The following is a 27,873-nucleotide window of genomic DNA, read 5'->3' as shown; positions in this document are numbered from 1 at the left end:
GTAAATTTGAAGTTTGGCTTCGATTCATCTTCACCTTAATGAAGCCAAGCTTACTGTTTGCTTGTTTAATTATGAAATTCCAATGTTCTACAAAAGGGAGTTTTGAGTCTATTATCTATGATCCCTTACAACTTTACATATCTGCACTACATGATAGCCTAAAAATACTTCAATTGGAGCTGTTACATGTTTTCAAGAGATATTGGCAATTCCGCGATAGTTTCGTATGTCAAATTTTATGCCTGATTGAAAAACAGGCACCAAATATGAGTATTTTCAAGCTCTTGGGAATTTTCCATTATTTAGAAACATGTCGAAAAGGCGTTTTAACGGTAAGCTCTTCTGAATGATTCTTGAAGAACACGGGTGCAATGCCATCCGGTCCTGCTCATTTAAATGCGTCCAGGTTTTTTAGTGCTGTGAGTTTCTTGTTGTGATAGTTTTTCAAGCTGAGAGTTTTCTTTGATAATCAACTGTTTTCACATTTGTATAACGAGTGGTACGAAGATATACTATGCCCTGTGAAAGCAAGAAAATGTTCAACCCGAGTAGATCCTCGTCCGGACTTATATGCATTCTTACCACCTTCACCATGGTCTGGATGAAGAGATGTGCTTCTCTCGCAACAGCTATTTCAGCTCCATTGTTTATGCAACTTCAATTATTTGATTGAAAACGAATTAATCATCAATATTGCAAATGAAATACGGTAAATTAGCTTTCGTAAAGATTTAACGTATTCAACCCAAGACTAGCTGACCACATCGACATTGCCGCCAGAAGCGGTTCTGTTTTGTGTACAGTAAAGGGCGCGGTTTTGGGTCATGTTACAATATTCAGTAAGACACTACTGTTCCTATGTTTAATATATAGGATATTCTACATTACAAAATGGAATGAATTGAATGTATAAATGATGCTAAATATCAATCAAAATGTGCTCGCGATGAATTTGTATCGCAGATAATTTTTACTAAAGAATAATTATATTTTTTGCAGGCTGATCTATATAGAGACTGTTATGCCTTTATTTTTCAATATGGGACAGCACTAGTTTGAAATTTTTTCGCAATGTTTTCGAACAAACTGATCAATTTTATGTGTGCATATGAAAATAAACATACAAATATGCGTAGCCCGCCAAAAAAAATTTTTTGAAGGAAATCCATATGGGACAGTTATGCTTTTATGGGCAGTCTACGCGGTCGATACTGTCGTATGCCGCCTTGAAATCGATGAAAAGGTGATGCGTTGGGACCTGGTATTCACGACATTTTTGGAGGATTTGCCGTACAGTAAAGATCTGGTCCGTTGTCGATCGGCCGTCAACGAAGCCGGCTTGATAACTTCCCACGAACTCGTTTACTACGGGTGACAAACGACGGAAGATGATCTGGGATAATACTTTGTAGGCCGCATTTAGAATGGTGATCGCTCGAAAGTTCTCACAGTCTAACTTGTCGCCTTTCTTGTAGATGGGGCAGATTACCCCTTCCTTCCACTCCTCCGGTAGCTGTTCTGTTTCCCAGATTGTGCCTATCAGCCGGTGCAGACAAATGGCCAGCCTTTCCGGACCCATCTTTATAAGTTCGGCTCCGATACCATCCTTACCAGCAGCTTTATTGTTCTCGAGCTGGTGAATGGCATCCTTAACCTCCCTCAAAGTGGGGGCTGGTTGGTTTCCATCTTCCGCAGTACTGACGAAGGCATTTCCTCCGTTGTCCCGTCCTTCATTGCCTGTGCTCTCAGCACCATTCAGGTGCTCGTCGAAGTGCTGCTTCCACCTTTCGATCACCTCACGTTCGTCCGTCAGAATGCTCCCATCCTTATCCCTGCACATCTCGGCTCGCGGCACGAAGCCGTTGCGGGATGCGTTGAGCTTCTGATAGAACCTACGCGTTTCCTGAGACCGGCACAGCTGTTCCATCTCCTCGCACTCCGTCTCCTCCAGGCGGCGTTTTTTCTCCCGAAAGAGGCGGGTCTGCTGTTGCCGTTTCTGTTTATAGCGTTCCACGTTCTGCCGGGTCCCTTGCTGCAGCATGACCGCCCGCGCTGCATTCTTCTCCTTCAAAACCTCCTGGCACTCCTCGTCGAACCAATCGTTCCGTCGACTCCGTCCCACGTACCCGACGTTGCTCTCAGCTGCATCGTTGATGGCTGCTTTTACTGTTCTCCAGCAGTCCTCAAGAGGGGCTTCGTCCAGCTCACCCTCATCCGGTAATGCAGCCTCGAGTTGCTGCGCGTATGCCGCTGCGACATCCGGTTGCTTGAGCCGCTCTAGGTCATACCGGGGCGGCCGTCGGTACCGTACGTTGTTAACGACGGAGAGTTTTGGGCGCAGTTTGACCATCACCAGATAGTGGTCAGAGTCGATGTTAGCGCCACGATAGGTCCTGACGTCGATTATGTCGGAGAAGTGCCGACCATCAATCAGAACGTGGTCGATTTGCGATTCTGTCTGCTGTGGTGATCTCCAGGTGTTTCGGTACGGAAGGCTGAGCTGGAAGTAGGTGCTACGAATGGCCATATTCTTGGAGGCGGCAAAATCAATTAGTCGTAGGCCGTTTTCGTTCGTCAGCCGGTGGGCGCTGAACTTTCCAATCGTCGGTCTGAATTCCTCCTCCTGGCCAACCTGAGCGTTTAGATCTCCTATGATGATTTTGACGTCGTGGCTTGGGCAACTGTCGTACTCGCGTTCAAGCTGCGCGTAAAAAGCGTCTTTATCATCATCAGTGCTTCCGGAGTGAGGGCTGTGCACGTTTATTATGCTGAAGTTGAAGAACCGGCCTTTGACCCTTACTTGCACATTCTCTCATTGATCGGCCACCACCCGATCACGCGCCTCTGCATATCGCCCATCACTATAAAAGCTGTTCCCAGCTCATGTGTATTGCCGCAGCTCTGGTAGATGGTATGGTTACCTCTAAACGTTCGCACCATTGATCCCTTCCAACACACTTCCTGCAACGCTACGATGCCGAATCCACGGTCCTTCAGCACGTCGGCGAGTATGCGTGTGCTCCCGATGAAGTTGAGAGATTTACAGTTCCACGTACCGAGCTTCCAATCGCTAGTCCCTTTACGTCGCTGTGGTCTTCGCCGATTGTCCCGGTTCGTATTCTCTCGTTGATTATTCGTTGCTTGATTTTTTTACGGCTGGCTTGCAGGGCCTGACACCAACCCCCTAGATTTCCGGAGGACCATTCTCCCTAAATGTTCGGAGGACCATAGTGCGCAGTTTAGCTTAGAGTCCTTCTCTGGCACTCGGACGATGATCAGCCGCCCCTGACATGGGGAACAGACGCTGTTGTGAGCCGCTCCCAACATGGAGTACAGACGCTCAAGGTTTGCAGAAGCAAAAGCAAAAGCAAACCCCCCCTTCCCTGTCAGCATACGACCAAAGTTCCCACCGGGGGTTGGTTACCCGATCTTCCCTAAGGTTACTCGCACCCCGGCCAGTACCGCGAGGAGGTAGGGATAGGAGTTGCTGGCAAGAGGCTAAGGACCGCACAAAGGGGTCTATTTTATTCCTTCAGGTACGCGAGGTACCAATGGTACGCCATGCCCAGCCATTTACCAACCATGAAGCGGCAGATGGTAGCAGCTAATTTTTTGTATACGACTAGTCAAGAACATAAGTTTCATTGTCCCGAAGAAAGAAAAGTGGGGCCACGTGGGGCTTTTTTGTTGTGGTGGTTTGAAAACTTGATGAAAATATGTTAAAAAATGCTTATATTTGAGAAACTTTTCATGAATTTATATTTTTCAAATGTATTTCTAAAACATATGCATGTTGACGAAGTGATTTGAACACTTTGCCCAAGACACCAAACCTCTAGGGTGCATATCTAGAGTACTAAAGGTTTTGGCCGTCGAAAACAGCGATCTGCGCCAGTGTGCGAGGCTTGCTAAGTAGGATAATTACGACGAGTGCTTTAACAATCGAGTTTTTTTGCAAGAGTATCAGAAATTATATCAGAATACATTCACCATAATTTTACAATTTCTGAAAAATTGTTGTGTAATGATTCATTACGCAACTCAAAACAGTTGTGTAATGAGACAGCGTTGCGTAATGAATCATTACAGCACTGGTTTTAGTGGCGTAATTACTATTCCCGCACTGCATAATTCAGTGCAGGAAAGTAGATTATTTGGCGTGATGAAAAACTGCCTATTACGATGAGAAATTGCAAAAAAATTGATAACGACCTTATTTGGTTCATTTTGTTGATACAAAGTAGGCTGATATGCAAAGAAAATTGCAAAAAAAAAGCTCTTTTGCTCATTGCAACACAGGTAACGAAACAGGTGACGAGCAAGCTCAGTCCCATAAGAAAAAAAAAGAAAAGCTCAGACCCATAAACTGGAGCTGTCAGTCCTCTTGCATAAGCATAGATACAAACTAGAATAGATAAGATATTCACATGCTCTATTCCTTTCAACCCAGCCAACACGTGCCAAATGTGGATGAACTGCTTTCCGACTAGCTCAAACCGGCGGCTGAGTCTACAACGGAAATAGAGGTAGATATGGATATAGGGATGTAGGGTGTAGGATGTGTAACTGAAGAGATGGTTTATTCCGGTTTCCGGGCGACCGGCGGAAAGCGTTCCGCTCAAGATGAACTGATGTGCTGAGGAAAAAAAGAGCGCAATATAAATTATGAACGGATGATAAAGGGCAATAAAAATAAAATGTAAATTTTATCGAGTGGGGTTGATCTATTGGCTTGTAGCTTGCGGCTCGTAGGGATACTACTGTGACCCTTTTTTTCTCGAACCCGCATCATCCATCCCGGTGATTCGGTGTTTATACCTCTGTAAATGGGTTTTGCGGCGCTTATCGGTTTGCACTGATTTATTTACCTGTTGGGTGCTAGGGTCCATTCCTTGTGACCATTTCGCAGTGATTTCGGGCAAGGCGATTTGAAAGGGTTGCCACGCACGTGCTGTGCCTGCTGTTTCCGGTCCCAGGCCTGGGTTGAATCCGGCTCCAAATTGACATTGATATGATCTAATCGGAAGAATTGGAGAGACGTTTAGTGAACACCATTTCTTAAATGGTTATTTTGTAAGTGCTTGATCAAATCGGATGTGCACTCTAAACAGCAATAATTAAAATAATTTTTAAATTTTATCTATGTAGGTACAGTAAAACAGAGTAACTTTGATAATGCGGGTAACTTTCATAGTGCGAGACCCACAACATATTAAACGAAATAACGATGTTTCTATTAATCAGCTAATCAAAACGAATGCAAAAGTAAAGAGTATTAGTCTGATACTTCATGTCAAAGCTATTTTCGTTGGAATCAAGTGCATTTAGGATTCACATGCAAATATTAAAAATTTACTAGATTTTAGCGTTTTTGCAAAAAACAATCTGTTCTACGATCACTATTTGATAAAGTCATAATGAGTTCGTCACTTATCCTTGACAGCCTAGTTATAGTAGAACATGGATTCGGTGTCAAATCTCTTAGCGAAAACCATTTTTACAAACTAGGACCATTTTTGAAATCAAAATCAAAAATTTCCATTGAAGTTTTCTTCAAAAAACTATCGAAGTTACCCCGTTTTACGGTACCAATAATTGAACGTAAGTGCCTTCGATCCCATCAATTTCTAATAATTTTCCGCTGAACACCTGAACAGCCCTGCTCGATGGAGATACTAATAAATCTCGTTCGATCAGCAACACCAAACTTATTCCTAATCGAACGCTCAATACTCAGTTTTGTGAAATGACCGTGATCCAAAATAAAATTAGTAGATGAATCATGGGTTGTTCAATTGAAATAAGCTTTAGAGTGGTTTGTTCAACTCTTATTCCACTAAAATCTTTGTTTGGACGTAACGTTTGGGGCTCTCCTTTCCTCACTACGTCAGGGATTGAAACCGTGAAAATGATGATTATTCCACTAAGGTCAAACTTTTACCCCACCCGCAGTGTTGCTCAGACTCATTTCACCGAAAATAACATTTTCTGAACTACGAAGCCACGAACTACTACAACCATGCTTTATCCTCCTAAGATAGAAAAGCAGATGGTTAAGCTTGAGTACTGCACACAAAATCAATCAATTTTGATCCCAGAGAGTCACAATTCAAGTTTCGGTGAAATGAAATGAGTGAGTGAGTGAGTGCGAATCATTTCACCGAAACTTGAATTGCGGCCCACCGAGATCGAAGCTGTCGGATCCCATGTGCAACACTCAAGCCCAACCACCTCCCCTCCATCTCAGGAATACAACGCACAGTTATAACAGTTCATGGCTTCACAATTCGAATTTCGGGGAAATGAGTCTGGTCAACACTGCCCCACCGTACTCTATATATGAGTGTTCGGAAGTTTAGACGAAACCATCAATGTTGAATACATTCAATCATATTTTTAGTATCGCATTTCAATTGTTATGAAGAAATTTTGGTTGAATAAAATTGTATTCCCAGAGAACGCTATGAAACTGATGGCCAACAACTACGGACTTCAATGATTGATGAGTTATGGTAAGACGAGGTGAGCGAGAAGTATGTTGTAAGTACACATTCGTGGAACGAAATCGCCATTACATGCACTGAAGTTTTCATGAAGATTCCTGTGAGAAGATTGATGGACTCATGTTCTGATGAATAAAGCTGTGTCCCACTTTTATGAACCTTACAGGATAACACTGGATCCCCCAGTTGGAGAGATGACGCCGGCATAGTCGTCACCCAAAAGGCAATAAAACACAACATCCAGTTGTTGATAAATCGATCATCTTCGAGCAGTGACTTTCAACTCACTTTCCTTACTTATTCGGCACCGGGGAAAAGTATGAACGAACGAGCGAACGAACGTCTTATTTGATATTGATAAAACATCCATCCATCATGTGCTTCCAATGAGGACGATGTGCCTTCATAGCTTCCTTCACGTTGGACTTCATGTCACACTGAGTGTATACTGTCCCGAGCAAGGCGAAGCTGCTTCATATATCTTTCAGGCATGTACGCTCTGTAGCTGCTTTTCCTGATCGAATAAACTGTTTTATTCAATTCGTTTAGTGTCTTATAGAAAACTGAATGGAAAGGAAGAAAAATGTGAAGAGTCCTCCCCATTTGTAGAACCCAGTGGGGTATTTTAGAATAGTACAAAATGTAGTAAAATATTGCTACTTCTATCGTTTTGGCCAGTTGTCATTGTTAATTCTGGTTATTCCGGGTAATTCTTCAACATTCATTGATTATTTGTGATTTGAGTATGTATAACGATATGTTGGAAGATATCATAATGTATGTGTATTGGAGCGGTTCAAAAAATCGTTTTTAAATCGTTACATACACAATGTGTTCAAAAATCGCTTTTGCTCCACACCACTCATTCGATTCTAGATCAAATTCTGAATCTTGTTCTGCATGCGGTTCCACTTAACAGTACAGTCGATTTTCATTATCAATCTGAATTCAACTTACCATTGTATGAAGGGCCAAAATGGAGTGTGGCGGACGCGTAGGCAGATACACTTACGCGAAACCCGCGGGAAATAGAGAATCTTCTTCCAACAAGCAGGAAAGCATAATGAAATTTGCAATACCTGTCAAGTTATCCACGGGATGGTTTGTTATAAGAAGGGCGCGTCAAATCTATTACACCTGTTGGGATAGAAGAACCCATCTACAAGGATGTTACGGTTACTTCAGCCCTTGACTCCGGCTGGCACTCCACTCCATTGTCCAGCTGTAACTTTAATGATACCTTGATGCACCCTCCCAATATCACCCATGTTATATGATTCAATTAAATGATTGTTATGTAATAAATTAAATACAATGATTTAAAATATAAAAATATAGGAAATCATACTATAACTCTATGTTTTGACGTAGAATCGATGAATAAAAGATGATTAATATTACCTACATAATAACAGATTGTTCCGACATGCCTGAAAAAATACAATGACAATGTATATATGTATGAAGATACCCATCATCCTAGCTTGAGGTAATATGTCGGAAGATATCATAAATAGCAAAATATGTTAACGCTAGAAAAATGTTATAGCAAAGCTAGAGAGCAAACTCAGAGTATAAAGCCAGAACACGCTAAACTTCATCCGCTCAGAAATGAGTGCCGAGTACACAAAATCGGCCTCTCTTCATGCAGCACAGATTCTGTGCAAAGGGAGCTGTACACAGTTTTGTGCAAACGGTGGTAAACAAACCGAATGAGTAAAATGCGCACAGAGGAGGAACGCTTGGAATGCGGAATTCGCTTCCATGTTTGTTTTGCTTCTGAAAACTTTAAAAAAACATTCCGATTTTAAAGTTTTTGAGAGATTTTTTCATTCGAATAGCCGAAGCGGAAGCAAATGGGGGAAAAACTTTCTCATTTGCGACCATCTTCCGGTTTTTCGCTGGAAAAAATCCCTGAAAACTCCCCATCTTACCAACGGCCAACTGTTTGCTGCCGCGCGGGAGCAGTGTTGCCACATTTCTATCTGTACCGAAGGCTCAAAAATCTTTGTTATCTGTACCAGAGATTTTAAATATCTGTACCCAAAATCTGTACCAAATCCAATAAATATTATTGAAATAATCCTTAAAATCCTTATGAACTTTGAAATTTAACATAGTTTTTATTGAAATAATTTCACTAGTTATATATTTATTATTCAATTCCATGGAAATTGTATCTTTCAATTAAGGTTTTGTGTAAATCAGTTACAAATTTCATGTATCTTTTGGATTTTGTGTCTCAAAATTACCAATTCCAAAAATCTGTACCAATCTGTACTTTTTCGTAAAATTCTGTAATCTGTACCGTACAGAATCTGTACCAAAAGCTATCAAAAAATCTGTACCTTTCCAGATAAATCTGTACTTGTGGCAACATTGCGCGGGAGATGACTGACAGTTCCATTTCCATCGATCCGCGCACAGCCAATGGCCAACACATCGGTTACACATAGCATGAGTGCGACTTACACAGAATTTTCACTCAGCCAGAGAGTCATGCATTGGTTGCCTCATTCTGTGTAGTTTTAACACTTGCGCTGCGTTGAGCAGGCTTAGCGTGAATAAAATTAAAGAGCATAACTAGAGAGTAAAACTAGTGAGCAAAAATAAAGAGCTAAACTAAAGAAAAAGGAGAGTAAAGCTAGATAGCAAAAAAAAAAACAAAGTAATATAAAGAGCAAAGTTTAAAAGAGAAGATATAGAGCAAAACAAGAGAACAAAGCTAGAGAGCAACACTAGAGAGAACAGCATACACGCTAAGCCTGCTCAACGCAGCGCATGTGTTAAAACTACACAGAATGAGGCAACCAATGCATGACTCTATGGCTGAGTGAAAATTCTGTGTAAGTCGCACTCATGCTATGTGTAACCGATGTGTTGGCCATTGGCTGTGCGCGGATCGATGGAAATGGAACTGTCAGTCATCTCCCGCGCAGCAGCAAATAGTTGGCCGTTGGTAAGATGGGGAGTTTTCAGGGATTTTTTTCCAGCGAAAAGCCGGAAGATGGTCGCAAATGAGAAAGTTTTTCCCCCATTTGCTTCCGCTTCGGCTATTCGAATGAAAAAATCTCTGAAAAACTTTAAAATCGGAATGTTTTTTTTTAATTTTTTCAGAAGCAAAACAAACATGGAAGCGAATTCCGCATTCCAAGCGTTCCTCCTCTGTGCGCATTTCACTCATTCGGTTTGTTTACCACCGTTTGCACAAAACTGTGTACAGCCCTCTTTGCACAGAATCTGTGCTGCATGAAGAGAGGCCGATTTTGTGTACTCGGCACTCATTTCTGAGCGGTTGAAGTTTAGCGTGATGCTAAAGGTGTCTGGGTTCGATTCCCGGTCGGTCGGTCGGTAACAGCACAGCCAAAGAGTAAAGCCAGTAACAAAAAAAAGGAAAACTAGAGTGCAAAGTAGACAGCAAAGCCAAAGAGTAAAGCTAGGGAGAAAAACTGGATATCAAAACTAGAGGGAAAAGTAAAGAGCAAAGCAAAAAATTTATAAATTCAATATATTTTTAAAATTCGTCCCACCCTTAGAAATCAGCTTATAACAGATTCTTATCTTCCGTCTTGTACACTTTGTCCAATTAACCATCGAAAGTAAAAACGAACACATCATTTTCTGAAACACGAGACGATCCAACTGATGGAAACGTTCCGCCCACCCTTCCACTCCGGTTGTTTTCATTTCCAGCGTAATCTGCCTTGCCATCCCACCGCATCGGAAAATCGTTTCGAGTTTCAACTTTGTGTGAAGCTGCTGCTGCTGCTTCACAATAACAGACCCAGGGCAAATCTGATGAAATAATAAAAGTGTATAGGAAATACCGTTCTGACTGTTGTCTTTTTTTCTGGTTCTTCTTCAATCCTTTTTATTTCTACGGTGAACCAACATCAGTCGGCAGTGTGGCAGGTCTTCCGACGACTAGATGAAGATGGGTTTATTTCACAAGGATCTCAAGTTGATAGTTTTTATTTGCTGCTGGTTCTTCGGAATCGTTCAACTTGAACTACTTGCTAGCTTGCACAGAACGCACTAGAAGCATATAGAATTTACACTGTACAGGTAAGAAGGCGACCTCTGTAAGAATCTTGATCTTGGACGGGTTTCGAATGGCAGACTCATTCGTTTCGTGTGCTGGGATGGATCGGAGAATTTTATTGCCAATTTTATCTACTGGAACGAAATGATGTGTGATATACTGCTTTATTCCTTTGTCTATCAGTCTGGTCTGGACGGGAGTATCTCGAGTGCTTACAGCAGTCATGCGGGAATTGAAACATTTTACGGTTTACCTGGAAGGTTTCATTATGTTGGAGATAGTAACAGTTTTTGCTTTTAATTTTTGGAAGTTGTTGCTTAGAATGAAGCAAAACTTGTGTAATATTTTGAACGAAATGTTCACTTTTAAAGCCTTTAGCTGTTATTCGGGAATGTAAGGAGTTAACCATTAATGTTGTTGAAATATCGCGGAACTATTCGCGAGGAGATCGCGATGATCAGATTCGATCAAAATAATAACAATCCAGAATTGAAGGATTGATGACGTATGTCATGTTATTCCAATAATGCCCAAACGAGATCCAACGGGAACTTGCATACGAGGTTGTATGCGGGCGCTATAAATGTTCTGCTGCAGATAGGTTCATAAATATTCTCACTTGAATTCAGTGTTGCGAGTAATGCTATTGGATTATCATGTGAATCATATTGAATTATAAACATTGGATTATTTACATCGCTATCGAACATTGACTACCAATAATGACCTAACAGACGAAATAAAGAATTTTTATCTACAAACCAAACCAAAACTGAGTTTAAGTTTTAACAGGTTATGGGCCCAGTAGTCAACTGAGCAAGATTTATTTTTCTTCAACGATCAAGTTTTTTTGAAGAAATCGAAAGATGTCTGTGAACGATGTCGAAGTCAAGGCAGGTGGTCAACCTGCAAACCAGCGACAGGAGGTTGAGAATCGGACCGAGAGAGGAGCATTCGAACGGCAGCTGCCGTATACCGCCGTTGCTGTACGGGATCGTGCCCATATCTTCGATGGGTCGGAGAGGATGTTTGCGGCATGGAAGTGGAGGATGGAGCACCACCTCTCTATGATGGACCTCATCCATACGTTGGTTCGTACTCCGTACGAAGAAGAATACGCCACTCCCGTGGCGGGTAATTCGGAAGCCCAAGAAGAAGTGAGAAAGGCAAAGCTGCGTAAGAGAATCAACGACGACATGAACGCTCTGGATGAAATTGTTATGTGGGTGAACAATGACGTCCTTAACAAGCTAATCGGAGTCTCATACGCAAAGGAGGCTATGGATCTATTGGTGAAAACCTACCAAAAAGTTGGAACGGGCGTTATGATTGCCATGCGTGATCGATTGTTTTCGATCAAAAATAGAAAACATACTTCTATTTCGGCCTTATTCGACGAGTACGAGTCGATAATCCGGGAGCTAGATCGGATGGGTACTCGAATGGATCAATCGGAGAAGATGGCCGCTCTGATGATAGCCATACCGAAGCGATATCAGCACGTCAAGGGAGCATTGACCGTTTTGCCGTGCGATGAACTCTGCAAGAAGCCGTTAGTGGAGATAAAACGAATGCTGTTGGATGCGGAGCAAAGCGAGACGATGGAGGTCGATGATGAGCCAGTGGTGCCAGACGTGGCGCTAAAAACGACCAGAAGAGTAATTGAGTGTTTTGGGTGTGGAAAGCCAGGACACTACAAAAATAAATGCCCGGCGTTAAAGAGGAAGAAGAAGCGGTTTGTTCATCACCAAGGTCATGCGATGCTAGCAGGAGAAAAGAAGAAGGAATCTCGGAAGGTATCGTTTGCTGTGGACTCTGGAGCTTCGAGCCACATGGTGAACGACGAAAAATTGTTACAGAGAGCGGTGAAGCTGGCAACACCGGTTACCATCAGCACAGCAAAGTCGGGGGAGACCCTACAGGCTGTGAAGAAAGGAAAGGTAACATTGAAATCGGTTGTTGGCTTGAACAAAATAAAACGTATTGAATTGTACGATGTTCTTTTCATTCCCAATCTCGAAGAAAACCTCCTTTCAGTCAGAAAGATTAATTCCATGGGGAAAAGGGTCACTTTTCAGGATAAAGAGGTTCGAATTGAAGATAAAGGCGAGGTTATCGCTGAGGGGAAAGATAAAAATGGTTTGTATTGCGTTGAAATGTTTTTGGAGCATACTGTCGACCTAGCAGCGTTATTTAGTCAAAGGAAGGTAAGTCTAACCGATTGGCATAAACGGCTCGGTCATCTTAGTTTTTCGGGGCTTGAAAAACTGCTCAAAAACAATATGGTTGATGGAATAGATATTTCATCAAATGATTTAGTCAAACAGTATGAAGTTTGCGAGAGTTGTTTAGCAGGCAAACAATCATGCAAGAAGTTTCTTTCTATGCAATTACCCAGATCAAGTCGGCCACTTGAATTAGTGCATACAGATGTATGCGGGTATATGGAGCAATCCACCTACGATGGGTATCGGTATTTCGTCACCTTTACCGATGATTTTACCCATTTCACTGTTGTTTATCTCATTAAAAGAAAAAGTGACGTATTCGATCGTTTTAAAGAATACGAAGCAATGGCAACAGCTCACTTTGGTCAAAAGTTGTCTAAAATGCGTTGCGATAACGGTAGAGAATATCTTGGCAAAGATTTCCAAGACTACTGTAGGAATAAAGGTATCAGAATGATTTTTACCGTTCCTTATACTCCTCAGCAGAACGGAGTAAGTGAAAGGATAAATCGAACGCTAATGGAGAAGGTTCGAGCTTTACTCCATCAAAGTGAACTTTCGAAAGAAATGTGGGGAGAAGCATTGTATGTGGCTGCTTACGTCACTAACAGGTCTCCGACAAATGCTCTTGTTGAACTCAAGACGCCTTTTGAAATGTGGAATGGCAGGAAACCAGACCTTAGTAATCTAAAGATGTTTGGTAGCCATGCTTACAAGCAAATTCCGAAAGAGAAACGTCACAAGCTTGATTCGAAGACAAAACGATTGACATTCGTAGGTTATGCGAATAACGGATATCGGTTGTGGAATAAAAACAACCGAGTAATTGAAATATCCAGAAACGTTGTCTTTGATGAATCAATTGTTCGCAGTAATACAACAACCGAAGATGTTCATCTACCAATTGTTGTGAGGGAGCAGAAACACTGCGAAAATGAAGATAAGGAGGAAGAAATTTCAATCTGCAACGAAGATGAGAGCAAAACAAACAAAGATGATGGAGAAGAGGTGATTCGACTTCCTGAGCCTGAGGAAGAAGTGGAAGCAGAAGAAGTTGTAACAATCGAGACGTCTGATGAGGTTTTCGCGGATGCTGAGGAGGATGAGGGCATCGATGAGCAGCAATCAGAGCTAAGACGTGGTACACGGAAAAGAAAAGTTCCCCAAAGATTCCAACCGAGTTCTGCCAAGATAGCTTCTGCAACATTCGATGAAGATGCTCCAGAAACAGTAGCCGAATTGAAGAAACGGGAGGACTGGGAGAATTGGAAAATTGCCATCGATGAAGAATTAAATTCTCTTCATGAAAATAAAACCTGGACAGTGGTCAACTGTTTACCGAAGAACCAAAAAGCTATTCATTCGAAATGGGTTTTTTCGGTGAAAGACGATGGCCGCTATAAAGCACGGCTTGTTGCAAAAGGTTGCTCACAGAGACCTGGTTTTGATTACCAGGATACTTTTGCTCCAGTAGTCAGAATGGAAAGCGTTAGGACAATTTTGTCAGTCGCAAATAAGAATGGACTTTTTATTCATCAAATGGATGTTAAGACAGCTTTTCTTTATGGAGATTTAGAGGAAACGATCTTCATGAAGCTTCCAAACGATGAGATAGGTAATTCTCAAATCGTACGTCTACAGAAAAGTTTGTACGGTTTAAAACAAGCTAGTAGATCTTGGAACAGGAAATTCGATGACGAAATTAAAAAGCTGGGTTTTATTCCATTAAAGAGTGACTGTTGTGTGTATACGTCTCGAGCAAAAGATTTGATTTTGATTTTATATGTAGACGATATACTCATTCTTGGAAAACAGGATTCACAACTAAACTGGATAAAATCTGAACTTGGGAAGCTATTCCAAATGAAAGATTTAAAAGAAGTGAAACACTTTTTGGGTATGGACATACACCGAGATTATCAGAACCAAATCATGGAAATATCTCAAGCAGGTTATGCAGAGAAAATCCTAAAAAGATTTGGAATGTCCGAATCAAAACCAGTTAGCACTCCACTAGATCCGAATGTACGATGGGTCAAGTCAAATGATGATGAATTAACATCACATCCATTCAAAGAATTGCTTGGCTGCTTGCAATATCTAGCATTAGTATCACGCCCTGATATCAGTGCTGCAGTAAATATCCTAAGCAAATACCAAGCTTCCCCTTCAAATGCACATTGGACAGGATTGAAACGCATTTTGCGTTATTTGCGAGGAACCATGAACACAAAAATCGTATTCAGCAATAGAGAACACTCAAACGTTTTATTGGGTTTTGCTGATGCCGATTTTGCCAACGACATCGATGATCGAAAATCAATTTCTGGAAATTCGTTTCTTGTTTTCGGCAATCTTGTGTCTTGGTCAACCAAAAGACAACAAACGGTTAGTTTGTCGTCAACAGAAGCTGAATTAATTTCACTCTGTCAAGCTGCTAAAGAAGGATTGTGGTTAACAAACCTTCTGAATGAACTGGGCATAGAAAGTTCTCCATTCATAATCATGGAAGACAACATTCCATGCATAAACTTCACTGAAGAACCTCGAAGTCACCAACGAATGAAACACCTTGATTTGAAGTTCATGTTCATCCGGGAACTCGTCAGGAGCAGGAAGCTAAAGATAGAATATATCTCGACGGTGGATCAACCAGCTGATGCATTCACCAAAGGACTTCCAGCTGCTCAACATAGGAAACTGCTGAACATCCTTAATGTCCGGATTGAGGGGAAATGTTGAAATATCGCGGAACTATTCGCGAGGAGATCGCGATGATCAGATTCGATCAAAATAATAACAATCCAGAATTGAAGGATTGATGACGTATGTCATGTTATTCCAATAATGCCCAAACGAGATCCAACGGGAACTTGCATACGAGGTTGTATGCGGGCGCTATAAATGTTCTGCTGCAGATAGGTTCATAAATATTCTCACTTGAATTCAGTGTTGCGAGTAATGCTATTGGATTATCATGTGAATCATATTGAATTATAAACATTGGATTATTTACATCGCTATCGAACATTGACTACCAATAATGACCTAACAGACGAAATAAAGAATTTTTATCTACAAACCAAACCAAAACTGAGTTTAAGTTTTAACAAATGTTAACTGTTTTTTATAATCAGCTCAATAGAACCTGCTTGATCGCCAAACAGTATTAGGGCGCTTGAAACCTCCTTCCTTTTGGCTGTCTTGGTAGTGTCATTCTCAAAACACACCCAAGCCGTTCCCATAGGGGACGTTAGCCACAAGGAAGTGACGTTTCAAGTAATACTGTTTAATATGGTATGCCCTCTTCAACATCTAATCCAATTTCTCTCGCCGTTCCCTTACGGTACCTATCCATCTAGTATTCATTGCTTTCTTCTCCATGCTCCCTCTTACTTCGAGCAAAATGGACCGATATGCCGATAAACAAATTCACAGCTCAATATAGTTGTGTAGTTGGTAGATACGGACTTCAAATTTTTTCGCTCGCGATTTTTTTCTTCTGATTCTGAGCTGTGTTTAGTGGAATTAGACAAGGTTTGTGACACGATTTTTATTTAGATTTTTGAAAATTTACGTCCGGAAAAGAGTCGTCTAAGTTTTGAGCTCAAGTTCGGGTTTCACGTTACCGGAATGAATTAGTGTATGTCGCGTGTATCGACTGAGCAGTCAGTCACGGATGGATGATTAATTTGGTGAGCCCGTTTCATGCTCTTATCTTAAATGTTTGATTAATATGAAACATATTGTGGACTCCGTGGCCGTGCGATTGGTGCTAATAAGCATTTTACCGCATCGAATCAAAGAGTGTGGGTTCAGTTCCCTCTTCAGTCTGGAAAATTTTTCGTCAGGCAAGATTTTCGACTGTGCCACTGGGTGTTGCATGCTAGTTCGTTCTAGTGTGGTGCTTCCATCAAAAGGCAAGTATTATCGTGTCGGTGTCTTTAAAACATTATTTATATCATGACAACGATAGGAATGCCACTATTATGTATTTATACAACAGAATATGAATGTTTCGTCACTATAAGTATTGACAAAAACTCTTGTTCATGCTTAACAGAACATACATTTCCTTTTACCTATTTCTTGTAATTACAGAAAGTGTCGACTTACAATAGGTTCACGTTGTCTTTAGTGTCTTATGTGTGACTTTTTGAACTGAGACTGCATGAATCGCATCACTTACCAAGGTGAATCCTGATTATGTAACTTTTAAACCCTCGCCACTAACAAATTCCTTCCTGTTTCAACCATGGAGATGCAGAGGTGATCTTGGTCTCTAGTAACAATGGATGTCACACTCATTATCCTTCCTTTTCCCGATGACCGTAAGGTCATCGTCTGGTCAGGTGGTCTGCGCAGTTATTGACTTTATAATGTTTGGAGTTCTCGAAAGTGTACATTGTAGATGGAAAGCTACTCCCAAGCTACATCTGTTGGTTCCTTGTGCAACTTCGATTATTCTGGTCAATCACGGAGTAGCAACTACGAATTGTACGGTCATCAATGCTTATGCTTATATCAGCTCAATATAGGTAGCGGCCGTTTCAATATGGTCGTAAAATGTTTTTATTGAATATCACAATAGATCGTGTTCTTGCCACTACTTTGGTAAATAGTCCCGCTCATAAAACGGCTATATCATCTTAAAACTTTAAAATTTAAAAAATGGGTTCAAGTTTGAACCTTGACACTTTTGATCGAGTTGGGCGTTCACCTAGTGGACAAAAACAACACAGGGGATCTATTTTTTAGCACTGGGTTTGTTCCTACCCGATGTTTACGGACAACAAAATACAGTAAACTCCCCTTAACTCGATAATGATGGGATCAATGCGATCCAAGGGACCATCGAGGTAGCCATGAAAATCAACTTTTACTATGGTTGTTCAACTCGATATCGAGATACAAAATATCGAGTAGCTGACTTGTGCGGTTGACTGCAGACCCAAAATTAATCGTTCAAACCAATGGCTGTGCAAAAAAAAAGGGTTTTGAACGTGAACCAACAGAAGACATTTGAAGATTGAGTAAACCTATGTTTTCGGTCTAAACCTAAGCGTTTCGTACTAAAATTAGGACCCTATTGGCAAAGAATAGCACTTTGTTCCGAAGGTTAAAGCCAGCCCTACTGCCAAGGTTAGAGGGGTCTAATAAAAAGTTAATTGAACAGAGGCGCCAACTTCATAAGTTTATTGAGGGGGCAAAGGTTACCAGTCGAAATAACGAAGATAAAAGTTAAGGTTTGTTTTTAATCAAGTTTCGGTCGGAAGTTTTGAAAGATTTGATAACTTAACTACCACTCGTATTATTATTATTTATTTAGTTAACATCTAAACAGATAACACTGAATCAACAATTTCAAGCCACAATACTCGGTTCGTGGCCGCAACTCTCCATCCTCAGTTCTGCCCTACACGCTCGCCAAATCGATGCGCACTTGATCCGCCCACCTAGCTCGCTGCGTTCCACGCCTTTTTGTACCAACCGGATCCGACGCGAACACCATCTTTGCAGGGATTACGTCCGGTATTCTGCGTATCCATTCAGCTTTGGCCACCTTCTGGATACTGGGTTCGCCGTATAGTTGGGCGAGCTCGTAGTTAATACTCTGCCACCACACATCGTTTTCTTGCACACCGCCAAAGATCGTCCTAAGCACCCGACGTTCGAAGACTCCAAGTGCTTGCAAGTCCTCCTCGAGCATCGTCCACGTTTCATGCCCGTAGAGGACTACCAGCCTTATGAGCGTTTTGTAAATGGTACATTTGGTGCGAGTGTGAATCTTTTTTGACATTTATAATGTGAATCTTTTTTGAGCGCAGCTTCTTGTGAAGACTATAGAAGGCCCGGCTTTTACTGATGATGCGCCTCCGTATTTCACGGCTAACGTTATTGTCAGCCGTCTGCAAGGATCCATGGTAGATCAACTCGTCGACGACCTCGAACTTATCCCCGTCTATCTTAACACTGCTACCTAGGCGATCCCTGTCAAGCTCGGCCCACCAGCTAGCATGTACTTTGTCTTGGTCGCATTCACCACCAGTCCAACTTTTGCTGCCTCGCATTTCAGGCCAGGTCAGCCACCTTTTCAAATGTTCGGCCGACAATGTCCATACCATCCACGAAGCAAACAAATTGACTGGATCTCGTGAAAATCGTACCCCGTCTGTTAAGCCCGGCTCTCCCTATAACACCTTCTAGCGCAATATTGAACATCATTCACGAGAGTCCATCACCTTGTCGTAGTCCCTGGCGGGATCCAAACAAACTGGAGTGTTCACCTGAAACCTTTACACAGTTTTGCCCACCTTCCATCGTCGCTCTTATCAGTCTCGTGAGCTTCCCGGGAAAGCTGTTCTCGTCCATGATTTTCCATAGCTCTAAGCAGTCGATACTATCGTACGCCGCCTTGAAATCGATGAAAAGGTGATACGTTGGGACCTGGTATTCACGACATTTTTGGCAGAGTTGCTCGTTGTCACTATCAACGCTTGAAATTTGCTGATTTGTACAGGTCGACTGTGATACAATTCAGATCATTCTATATCACATCAACATCATGCTGTCTACGCCATCACTAGTGCATTGATAGCCATAGACTATGGATATCAGTGATGGGCTAAGTTTAGTCTTAAATTAAGCAAATAAAATAGCAATTTTTCCGTGAAATATTTTTGACAGTGCTGCAGATGGATTAAAACGGTGTGTTGGTCACTGAAAAACATTAATAGTTTGACAACTACCGAAAAGCTAAACATTACATATAATTTGCAATTGGATTAGATGGACAAATTGATGTGAAGATTTGCGAAAAAGTTACACGTCTTCTCAGTGAGAATCGAACTCACGACTCCCCGATCTCTAGTTGGGGCGCGTTAACCACTACGCCATGAGAGGACTCATGAACGCAGAAGTTAACCTGAATTCGATTTCAGCTCAATAATCACGTGGTCCTCTTTCGCAAAGTGCACCTCTTTCGGAAGAATTAGATGCCCATCCAAACACAACGCTTTCTATATATATCCAATGCCTAGCCCGAGAGCGCATTGTTTTTTAGATATAGGAATAGCACACTACACTAGCCAGCAACTGCGCTGGCTGAGGTTTCTATTGTGTGGGCTTCCAATGGGTCGCGACGTTCTCAAACGACCGGTTACGGAACATGAGTCCGTTGCTCGATAAATACTTGTTTTAATTATGAATCGTGGTTTACGGCCAACCAGCCGAGTGGAAGTTTAACAACTACCGAAAAGCTAAACATTACATATAATTTGCAATTGGATTAGATGGACAAATTGATGTGAAGATTTGCGAAAAAGTTACACGTCTTCTCAGTGAGAATCGAACTCACGACTCCCCGATCTCTAGTTGGGGCGCGTTAACCACTACGCCATGAGAGGACTCATGAACGCAGAAGTTAACCTGAATTCGATTTCAGCTCAATAATCACGTGGTCCTCCTTCGCAAAGTGCACCTCTTTCGGAAGAATTAGATGCCCATCCAAACACAACGCTTTCTATATATATCCAATGCCTAGCCCGAGAGCGCATTGTTTTTTAGATATAGGAATAGCACACTACACTAGCCAGCAACTGAGACCCATTGGAAGCCCACACAATAGAAACCTCAGCCAGCGCAGTTGCTGGCTAGTGTAGTGTGCTATTCCTATATCTAAAAAACAATGCGCTCTCGGGCTAGGCATTGGATATATATAGAAAGCGTTGTGTTTGGATGGGCATCTAATTCTTCCGAAAGAGGTGCACTTTGCGAAGGAGGACCACGTGATTATTGAGCTGAAATCGAATTCAGGTTAACTTCTGCGTTCATGAGTCCTCTCATGGCGTAGTGGTTAACGCGCCCCAACTAGAGATCGGGGAGTCGTGAGTTCGATTCTCACTGAGAAGACGTGTAACTTTTTCGCAAATCTTCACATCAATTTGTCCATCTAATCCAATTGCAAATTATATGTAATGTTTAGCTTTTCGGTAGTTGTTAAACTTCCACTCGGCTGGTTGGCCGTAAACCACGATTCATAATTAAAACAAGTATTTATCGAGCAACGGACTCATGTTCCGTAACCGGTCGTTTGAGAACGTCGCGACCCATTGGAAGCCCACACAATAGAAACCTCAGCCAGCGCAGTTGCTGGCTAGTGTAGTGTGCTATTCCTATATCTAAAAAACAATGCGCTCTCGGGCTAGGCATTGGATATATATAGAAAGCGTTGTGTTTGGATGGGCATCTAATTCTTCCGAAAGAGGTGCACTTTGCGAAAGAGGACCACGTGATTATTGAGCTGAAATCGAATTCAGGTTAACTTCTGCGTTCATGAGTCCTCTCATGGCGTAGTGGTTAACGCGCCCCAACTAGAGATCGGGGAGTCGTGAGTTCGATTCTCACTGAGAAGACGTGTAACTTTTTCGCAAATCTTCACATCAATTTGTCCATCTAATCCAATTGCAAATTATATGTAATGTTTAGCTTTTCGGTAGTTGTTAAACTTCCACTCGGCTGGTTGGCCGTAAACCACGATTCATAATTAAAACAAGTATTTATCGAGCAACGGACTCATGTTCCGTAACCGGTCGTTTGAGAACGTCGCGACCCATTGGAAGCCCACACAATAGAAACCTCAGCCAGCGCAGTTGCTGGCTAGTGTAGTGTGCTATTCCTATATCTAAAAAACAATGCGCTCTCGGGCTAGGCATTGGATATATATAGAAAGCGTTGTGTTTGGATGGGCATCTAATTCTTCCGAAAGAGGTGCACTTTGCGAAAGAGGACCACGTGATTATTGAGCTGAAATCGAATTCAGGTTAACTTCTGCGTTCATGAGTCCTCTCATGGCGTAGTGGTTAACGCGCCCCAACTAGAGATCGGGGAGTCGTGAGTTCGATTCTCACTGAGAAGACGTGTAACTTTTTCGCAAATCTTCACATCAATTTGTCCATCTAATCCAATTGCAAATTATATGTAATGTTTAGCTTTTCGGTAGTTGTTAAACTTCCACTCGGCTGGTTGGCCGTAAACCACGATTCATAATTAAAACAAGTATTAATAGTTTGGTTGATTACCACGTGATCACTCATTCTGCAGCGATTATGATCTAGAGTGCGATGTCGCATCACTGCTGTTGGTTGTCAAATTAAAGTGATATTGATAGCTCGCAAGTAATATTGATAGTTTTAGTACATCAGCTATCAGTTGATATGGCTGATATTGCGCAACTCTGATTTTTGGAAGGTTTACCGTACAGTAAAGATCTTGTCCGTTGTCGTTCGGCCGTCAACGAAGCCGGCTTGATAACTTCCCACACACTCGTTTACTACAGGTGACAGACGACGAAAGATGATCTGGGATAATATCTTGCAGGCCGCTAACTTGTCGCCTTTCTTGTAGATGGGGCATATTACCCCTTCCTTCCACTTCTCCGGTAGCTGTTCTGTTTCCCAGATTGTGCCTATCAGCCGGTGCAGACAAATGGACAGTCTCTCTAAGCCCATCTTTATGAGTTCAGCACCGATTCCATCCTTACCAGCAGCTTTATTGTAGCTGGTGAATGGCATTCTTAACCTCTCTCAAAGTGGGGGCTGGTTGGTTTCCAAAGGCATTTCCTACATTGTCCGCCCTTCATTGTCTGTGCTCTCAGCGTCATTCAGGTGTTCGTCGAAGTGCTGCTACCAACTTTCGATCATCTCACGATCGTCCGTCAAAATGCCCCCATCCTTATCTCTGCTCATCTCGGCTCGCGGCACGAAGCCGTTGTGGGATGCGTTGAGCTTCTGATAGAACTTACGTGTTTTTTGAGACCGACACAGCTGTTCCATCACCTCCAGGCGGCGTTTTTTCTCCCGAAAGAGGCGGGTCTGCTGTTGCCGTTTCCGTCTATAACGCTCCACGTTCTAAAGAGTACCTTGCTGCAGCATGACCGCTGGCGCTGCGTTCTTCTCCTCCAAAATCTGCCTACATTCCTCGTCGAACCAATTGTTCCGCCGACTCCGTCCCACGTACCCGACGTTGCTCTCAGCTGCATCGTTGATGGCTGCTTTCACTGTTCTCCAGCAGTCCTCAAGAGGGGCTTCATCCAGCTCTTCCGGTAATGCAGCCTCGAGGTGCTGCGCGTATGCCGCTGTGACATCCGGTTGCTTAAGCCGCTCTAGGTCATACTGGGGCGGTCGTCGGTACCGTACGTTGTTAACGACGGAGAGTTTTGGGCGCAGTTTGACCATCACCAGATAGTGGTCGGAGTCGATGTTAGCGCCACGATAGGTCCTGACGTCGATAATGTCGGAGAAGTGCCGTCCATCAATCAGAACGTGGTCGATTTGTGATTCTGTCTGCTGTGATAATCTCCAGTTGTATCGGTATGGAAGGCTGTGCTGGAAGTAAGTGCTACAAATGGCCATATTCTTGGAGGCGGCGAAATCAATTAGTCGTTGACCGTTTCGTTCGTCAGCCGGTGGGCGCTGAACTTTCCAATAGTCGGTCTGCATTCCTCCTCCTGGCAAACCTGAGCGTTTAGATCTCCTATGATGTTTTTGACGTCGTGGCTTGGGCAGCTGTCGTACTTGCATCCGAGCTGGGCGTAAAAGGCGTCTTTATCATTATTAGTGCTTCCGGAGTGAGAGCTGTGCACGTTTATTATGCTGAAGTTGAAGAACCGGCCTTTGAGCCTTGACTGGCACATTCTCTCATTGATCGGCCACCACCCGATCACGCACCTCTGCATATCACCCATCACTATAAAAGCTGTTCCCAGCTCGTGTGTGTTGCCGCAGCTCTGGTAGATGGTTACCACTACACGTTCGCACCATTGATTTCTTGCAACACACTTCCTGCAACACTACGAAGCCGAATCCGCGGACCTTCAGCACGTCGGCGAGTATGCGTGTGCTCCCGATGAAGTTGAGAGATTTGCAGTTCCACGTACCGAGCTTCCAATCGCTAGTCTCTATACGTCGCTGTGGTCTTCGCCGGTTGGCGGTTCGTATTATCTCGTTGATTATTCGGTGCTTGATTTTTTATGGCTGTACGAGTGTTACAGCTCATACAAAATTCCTAAAATGTCCATACAAAAAGCGTTACGAGGGGGTGGGTGGGTATCAAAAATGACCATTTTCGGCGTTATAAAATTTGTGAATAAACTCTAAAAGTGATTTACATTTACATTCTATTTCGACTACCTCTACAATTCTTACGCATAGACATCTCCCCTGCAGGATGTGTGATGTACCTGCTCTCCAACAGATCTTTGTCCAGCGATGGCGATCGCCAACGATTCAAAACGACCTGACACCAACCCCCTAGATTTCCGCAGGAACATTTCCCCTAAATGTTCAGAGGACCATAATGCGCAGTTTAGCTTAGAGTCCTTCTCTGGCACTCGGACGATGATCAGCCGCCCCTAACAAGGGGAACAGACGCTGTTGTGAGCCACTCCTAACATGGAGTACAGACGCTCAAGGTTTGCAGAAGCAAAAGCAAACCCTTCCTTCCGACTGGGGTTGGTTACTCAATCTTCCCTAAGGTTACTCGTACCCCAGCCAGTACCGCGAGGAGGTAGGGCTAGGAGTTGCTGGGCAAGAGGCTAAGGACCACACAAAAGGGTCTATTTTATTCCTGCAGGCACGCGAGGTACAAATGGTACGCCATGCCCAGACATTTACCGTGCCATGAAGTCTGGTTTAACCTTAATCCTTACAACTTGAATCTTTAACAAAGTTTACTCAAAACAGATATGCTAAAATATTTGAACAAATAGATTAGGAAGAGGTATGAATAGATATCAAACATTACATAGGCTCATTTCGAAAAAGAAAGGCGAAAGCACATGTGACCAAAGAAAGGACATGTCCTCCCAAGGGATCTAGTAAGCCTAGCTATGGCCAATACCTGGAGTGCTGAAGAATATTTCATTAAGTTATAATACATAAATATTCTGAAAATATGTGCTCGTTAAGCTTCCTGCTGGTTACTGAAATGCGTAAATTTAATGCTCATAATATTTATTATTGTGGCGAAATCAAACCACAATCCACAATTCATCATAAACCTCGTCTGGAAACTGTCTTGTACGTTCTTGTATAGTAACCGCTCGTAAAAAAATGATTCGGGTGGCAAAAGAAATCGCTCATAAAAGTACCTTCACAATTTGGCAGCTCGCTATAGTTGGCCTTCAACATCCTCCGGAGTAACTGTCGGCGACCGTTGGCAAGGATTCTCAACTCGTCACGACGCTGTACGCCCGGAATGGTTAGTTCTGAAACGAGAGAGTATAAGGGGAGAACTATAAGGAAAGGTACAGCTACGTAAGGTCTCTTCCAGTGCATGAAAAGGGGTCGAAAAGCAATATTTTCGGGGGTAAAACAGTAAAACAGCTGGGTTCAATTTTGATGATACATGGCAACAGAACAGACAAGCAGACGTGGCAGTTTGAAGGATTTAATAGAAAACCCATCGCCCACTTCAAATAAAGTCTGTTCCATTAAGAACTTGACTGTACAAAATGCGTGATCTCTCCAAGAGTACATAAAATCTTAGCACATTATTTAGCAGCAAAAAAAAAACCTCTACCGGCAGCTTCATTAATACCGACAAAAAAAATCAAAATCGGCATTGTATAGTATACACTTTATTGTCCTTAAAACATGGGACGATTTCGCGTGGAACCGCTCAATACCATTGGACACTTTACCTGTCATTTTTTTTTCAAGCAAATGTTTTAACCAGATGGTGTTTCCTTTCTTTGCCGAGTGATTAGAGTGCTCGACTACAAAGCAAAGCCATGCCGATGGTGTCTGGTTTCGATTCCCGGTCGATCAAGGATCTTTCCGTAATGGAAATTTCCTTGACTTCCCTGGGGATAGAGTATAATCGTACCTGCCACACGATATACGAATGCAAAAACGGCAACTTCGGCAAAAAATTAGGCAGTTATTGCAATTTTAGAGAAAACTTTCCGTTTTACGGTTCAACGGAAAGCTACCGCAGCTGTCACATCACTGATTTGCACTGGTAAATCATAAGTAGGCTTCAATGATACCTTGGATACCGTCTTGAAGATTGTTGTTTGTTGGTGTTTCTCATAGAGCTTTCTCTTTCAAGCATACTATGATTGAATTGTTTGCTTCAATGATAGAATGATTTCGAAGCCTGCGGTAGAACTTTGACAGCTGCGGTAGAACTCGGCGGCTACCGCAAAATGGAAAATTTTCTTAACAACCGTAATAATAACTGCTTAAGTGCTCATTGAACACTAAGCTGATGAGCAGGCCCTGTCCCAGTGAGGATGTAATGCTAAAAAGAAGAAAAATATGATGATGTTTTTATTTTTTGAAGTTTATTTAGAATAACATTTTAAATTGGAATGCTCGTTATTTAATGGTGAAGACGACGAGCTGTTGGATTTTTAAAAGATTATTACTTAAACTTATCTGAAACTCAAAACAGATCCAAACTTTATGGTTCGTTCAAATGATCGCCTGAGTATAGCATGTAGTGGAGTTGCTATCATCCTTCATATGCTTAAACAACATCAGTTTTTTCATCATTTGAAACCAAAGTTTTGAAACTTTGAGTGTTTAAACAATATTCACATCTGACTTACCTAAGTTACCTCAGGGATATGAAAAATCTTTGTTTGCATATGACACAGGCCTCTTAATCAAAGGACGATGCCTGCGTGTAATCTGTAGAAGATTGCAAAAAAAATAAGGCTTGCAGATGGCGATAGTGCGAAATGTTAAACACGAAAGAATACTGCTAATGTTACGTCTATTTGTCTGTGACGATAGGGAAAGGAAGGAAGGATGGAGGTAAAACAACAAATTTTCAACTTTGGCATCACGACGCTCGGTGACACACTGTGATGACGCCACGACTGCCAGGCGGTCGGAGTTGCAATCAAAAGGAGATTGACGAAAAGTTACACTCGGAAGTTTTTTTTTTGCAGTCCTAGCCCCAGAGTTGATCGGTGGAGCTATGGAAGGACTGTGGAAAATAAACTTGTCTCCTGTCGGATTTTTTTTCCCGCTTCCAGAATGTTCACTCTTCTATCCGGCTGAGGAAGCTGCAGAAGGTGTTATGGAGTTGTTTATTGTTCCGATATCCTTCCGCATCATTTTGCCCAGAGGGGGTCAATGCCAAGGAAAGCGAAAGAAACACCTGGCGCAGGTTGGGCGGAAGCAGATGGGAAATTCAACGAGAAAGAAAATTGCTTGCGTTCCGAGAGACCCCAGACATGGGTCGGAATGGATGACGGGTGGCAGATAATTTTCACACTAACTTTTGTACACAAACAGCGGCACATTGTATCTGAGAGGCGAAAATGTTTTCCTAGCCAGTGTTTCACTATCGGTAAAATGGACGGATCTTAAGAGGGGCGGCGCCGCAGCAGTCATGATTTCTTTGTCGTTTTTAGTTGATGGCCTAGGGCTAACTGGAAATTGGAACTGGATGCGATGTGATTCGGTGGGGCTTGAAGGATTTTTTTTCTGGAAATGTTCGAAATGAAATTGGAGTGATCAAAAAGTGACACTGGAAGTTGAACCATAGTTCATATTGATTGCAAAGATAAAATGTTTGGAGCTTACCAATATTTATCAACAAGTTTGTTTCAAAAAATGGTTTTCAATGTTTCTTGACAATTATGATGTTATTAGGGTTGCTTAGGTTTGAAATGCTTGATGCATGATAATAAACTGCTTTCAAACTAGCTTTCAGTGATGTACATATGTTTCATATTTATTCCAGTCAGCTTAAAAATAACTGAGAGTGGAGCTGACAGGATTAAGAATCGCTACATGTGATATTTGAAATGTAACAGGGACATGGTCAAAATCAGCGTGAGTAACCAGTGGGCTACAAAGGTGAATAACTGAATACAGTCGGTTTAGTTCAAATCAATCGTAGAAGTGTTTCTAGAAGAGGAAAAACAAGTAGATCTATCAGGGCATTGAATTTTGAAATACCCTGAAGAGCACTCATCAAATAAAATTCTGCCGCTGGAATTTGTTTGCAAATTATTCCCTGAGCGATGTTTTACATTAAAATCACCAGTGATAATTTTTTGAAATTATGCGAGTCAATTTTGCAC

At 42.2% G+C, this 27,873-nt stretch overlaps 1 protein-coding gene across 1 annotated transcript in view; it reads right to left on the bottom strand.

Annotated features, from left to right (window-relative positions):
• Positions 1 to 27,307, bottom strand: part of LOC110678099 — a 55,925-nt gene extending 28,618 nt beyond the window's left edge. Inside the window, exons 1-3 of the mRNA XM_021850693.1 lie at positions 27,064 to 27,307; positions 24,922 to 25,038; positions 4,869 to 5,016 (exon numbers count right to left, since the gene is read on the bottom strand). Of these exons, the coding sequence (XP_021706385.1) occupies positions 4,869 to 5,016; positions 24,922 to 25,038; positions 27,064 to 27,178 (380 nt within the window). The 5' untranslated portion in view covers positions 27,179 to 27,307. The remainder of the gene's footprint in view (positions 1 to 4,868; positions 5,017 to 24,921; positions 25,039 to 27,063) is intronic.
• Between the last annotated feature and the right edge of the window lie 566 nt (positions 27,308 to 27,873).

This window comes from Aedes aegypti, chromosome 3 (genome assembly GCF_002204515.2).
Source record: "Aedes aegypti strain LVP_AGWG chromosome 3, AaegL5.0 Primary Assembly, whole genome shotgun sequence".
Lineage (NCBI taxonomy): Eukaryota > Metazoa > Arthropoda > Insecta > Diptera > Culicidae > Aedes > Aedes aegypti.
The sequence above is the reverse complement of the archived record's forward strand: the minus strand, read 5'-3'. Positions and strand labels throughout refer to the sequence as shown.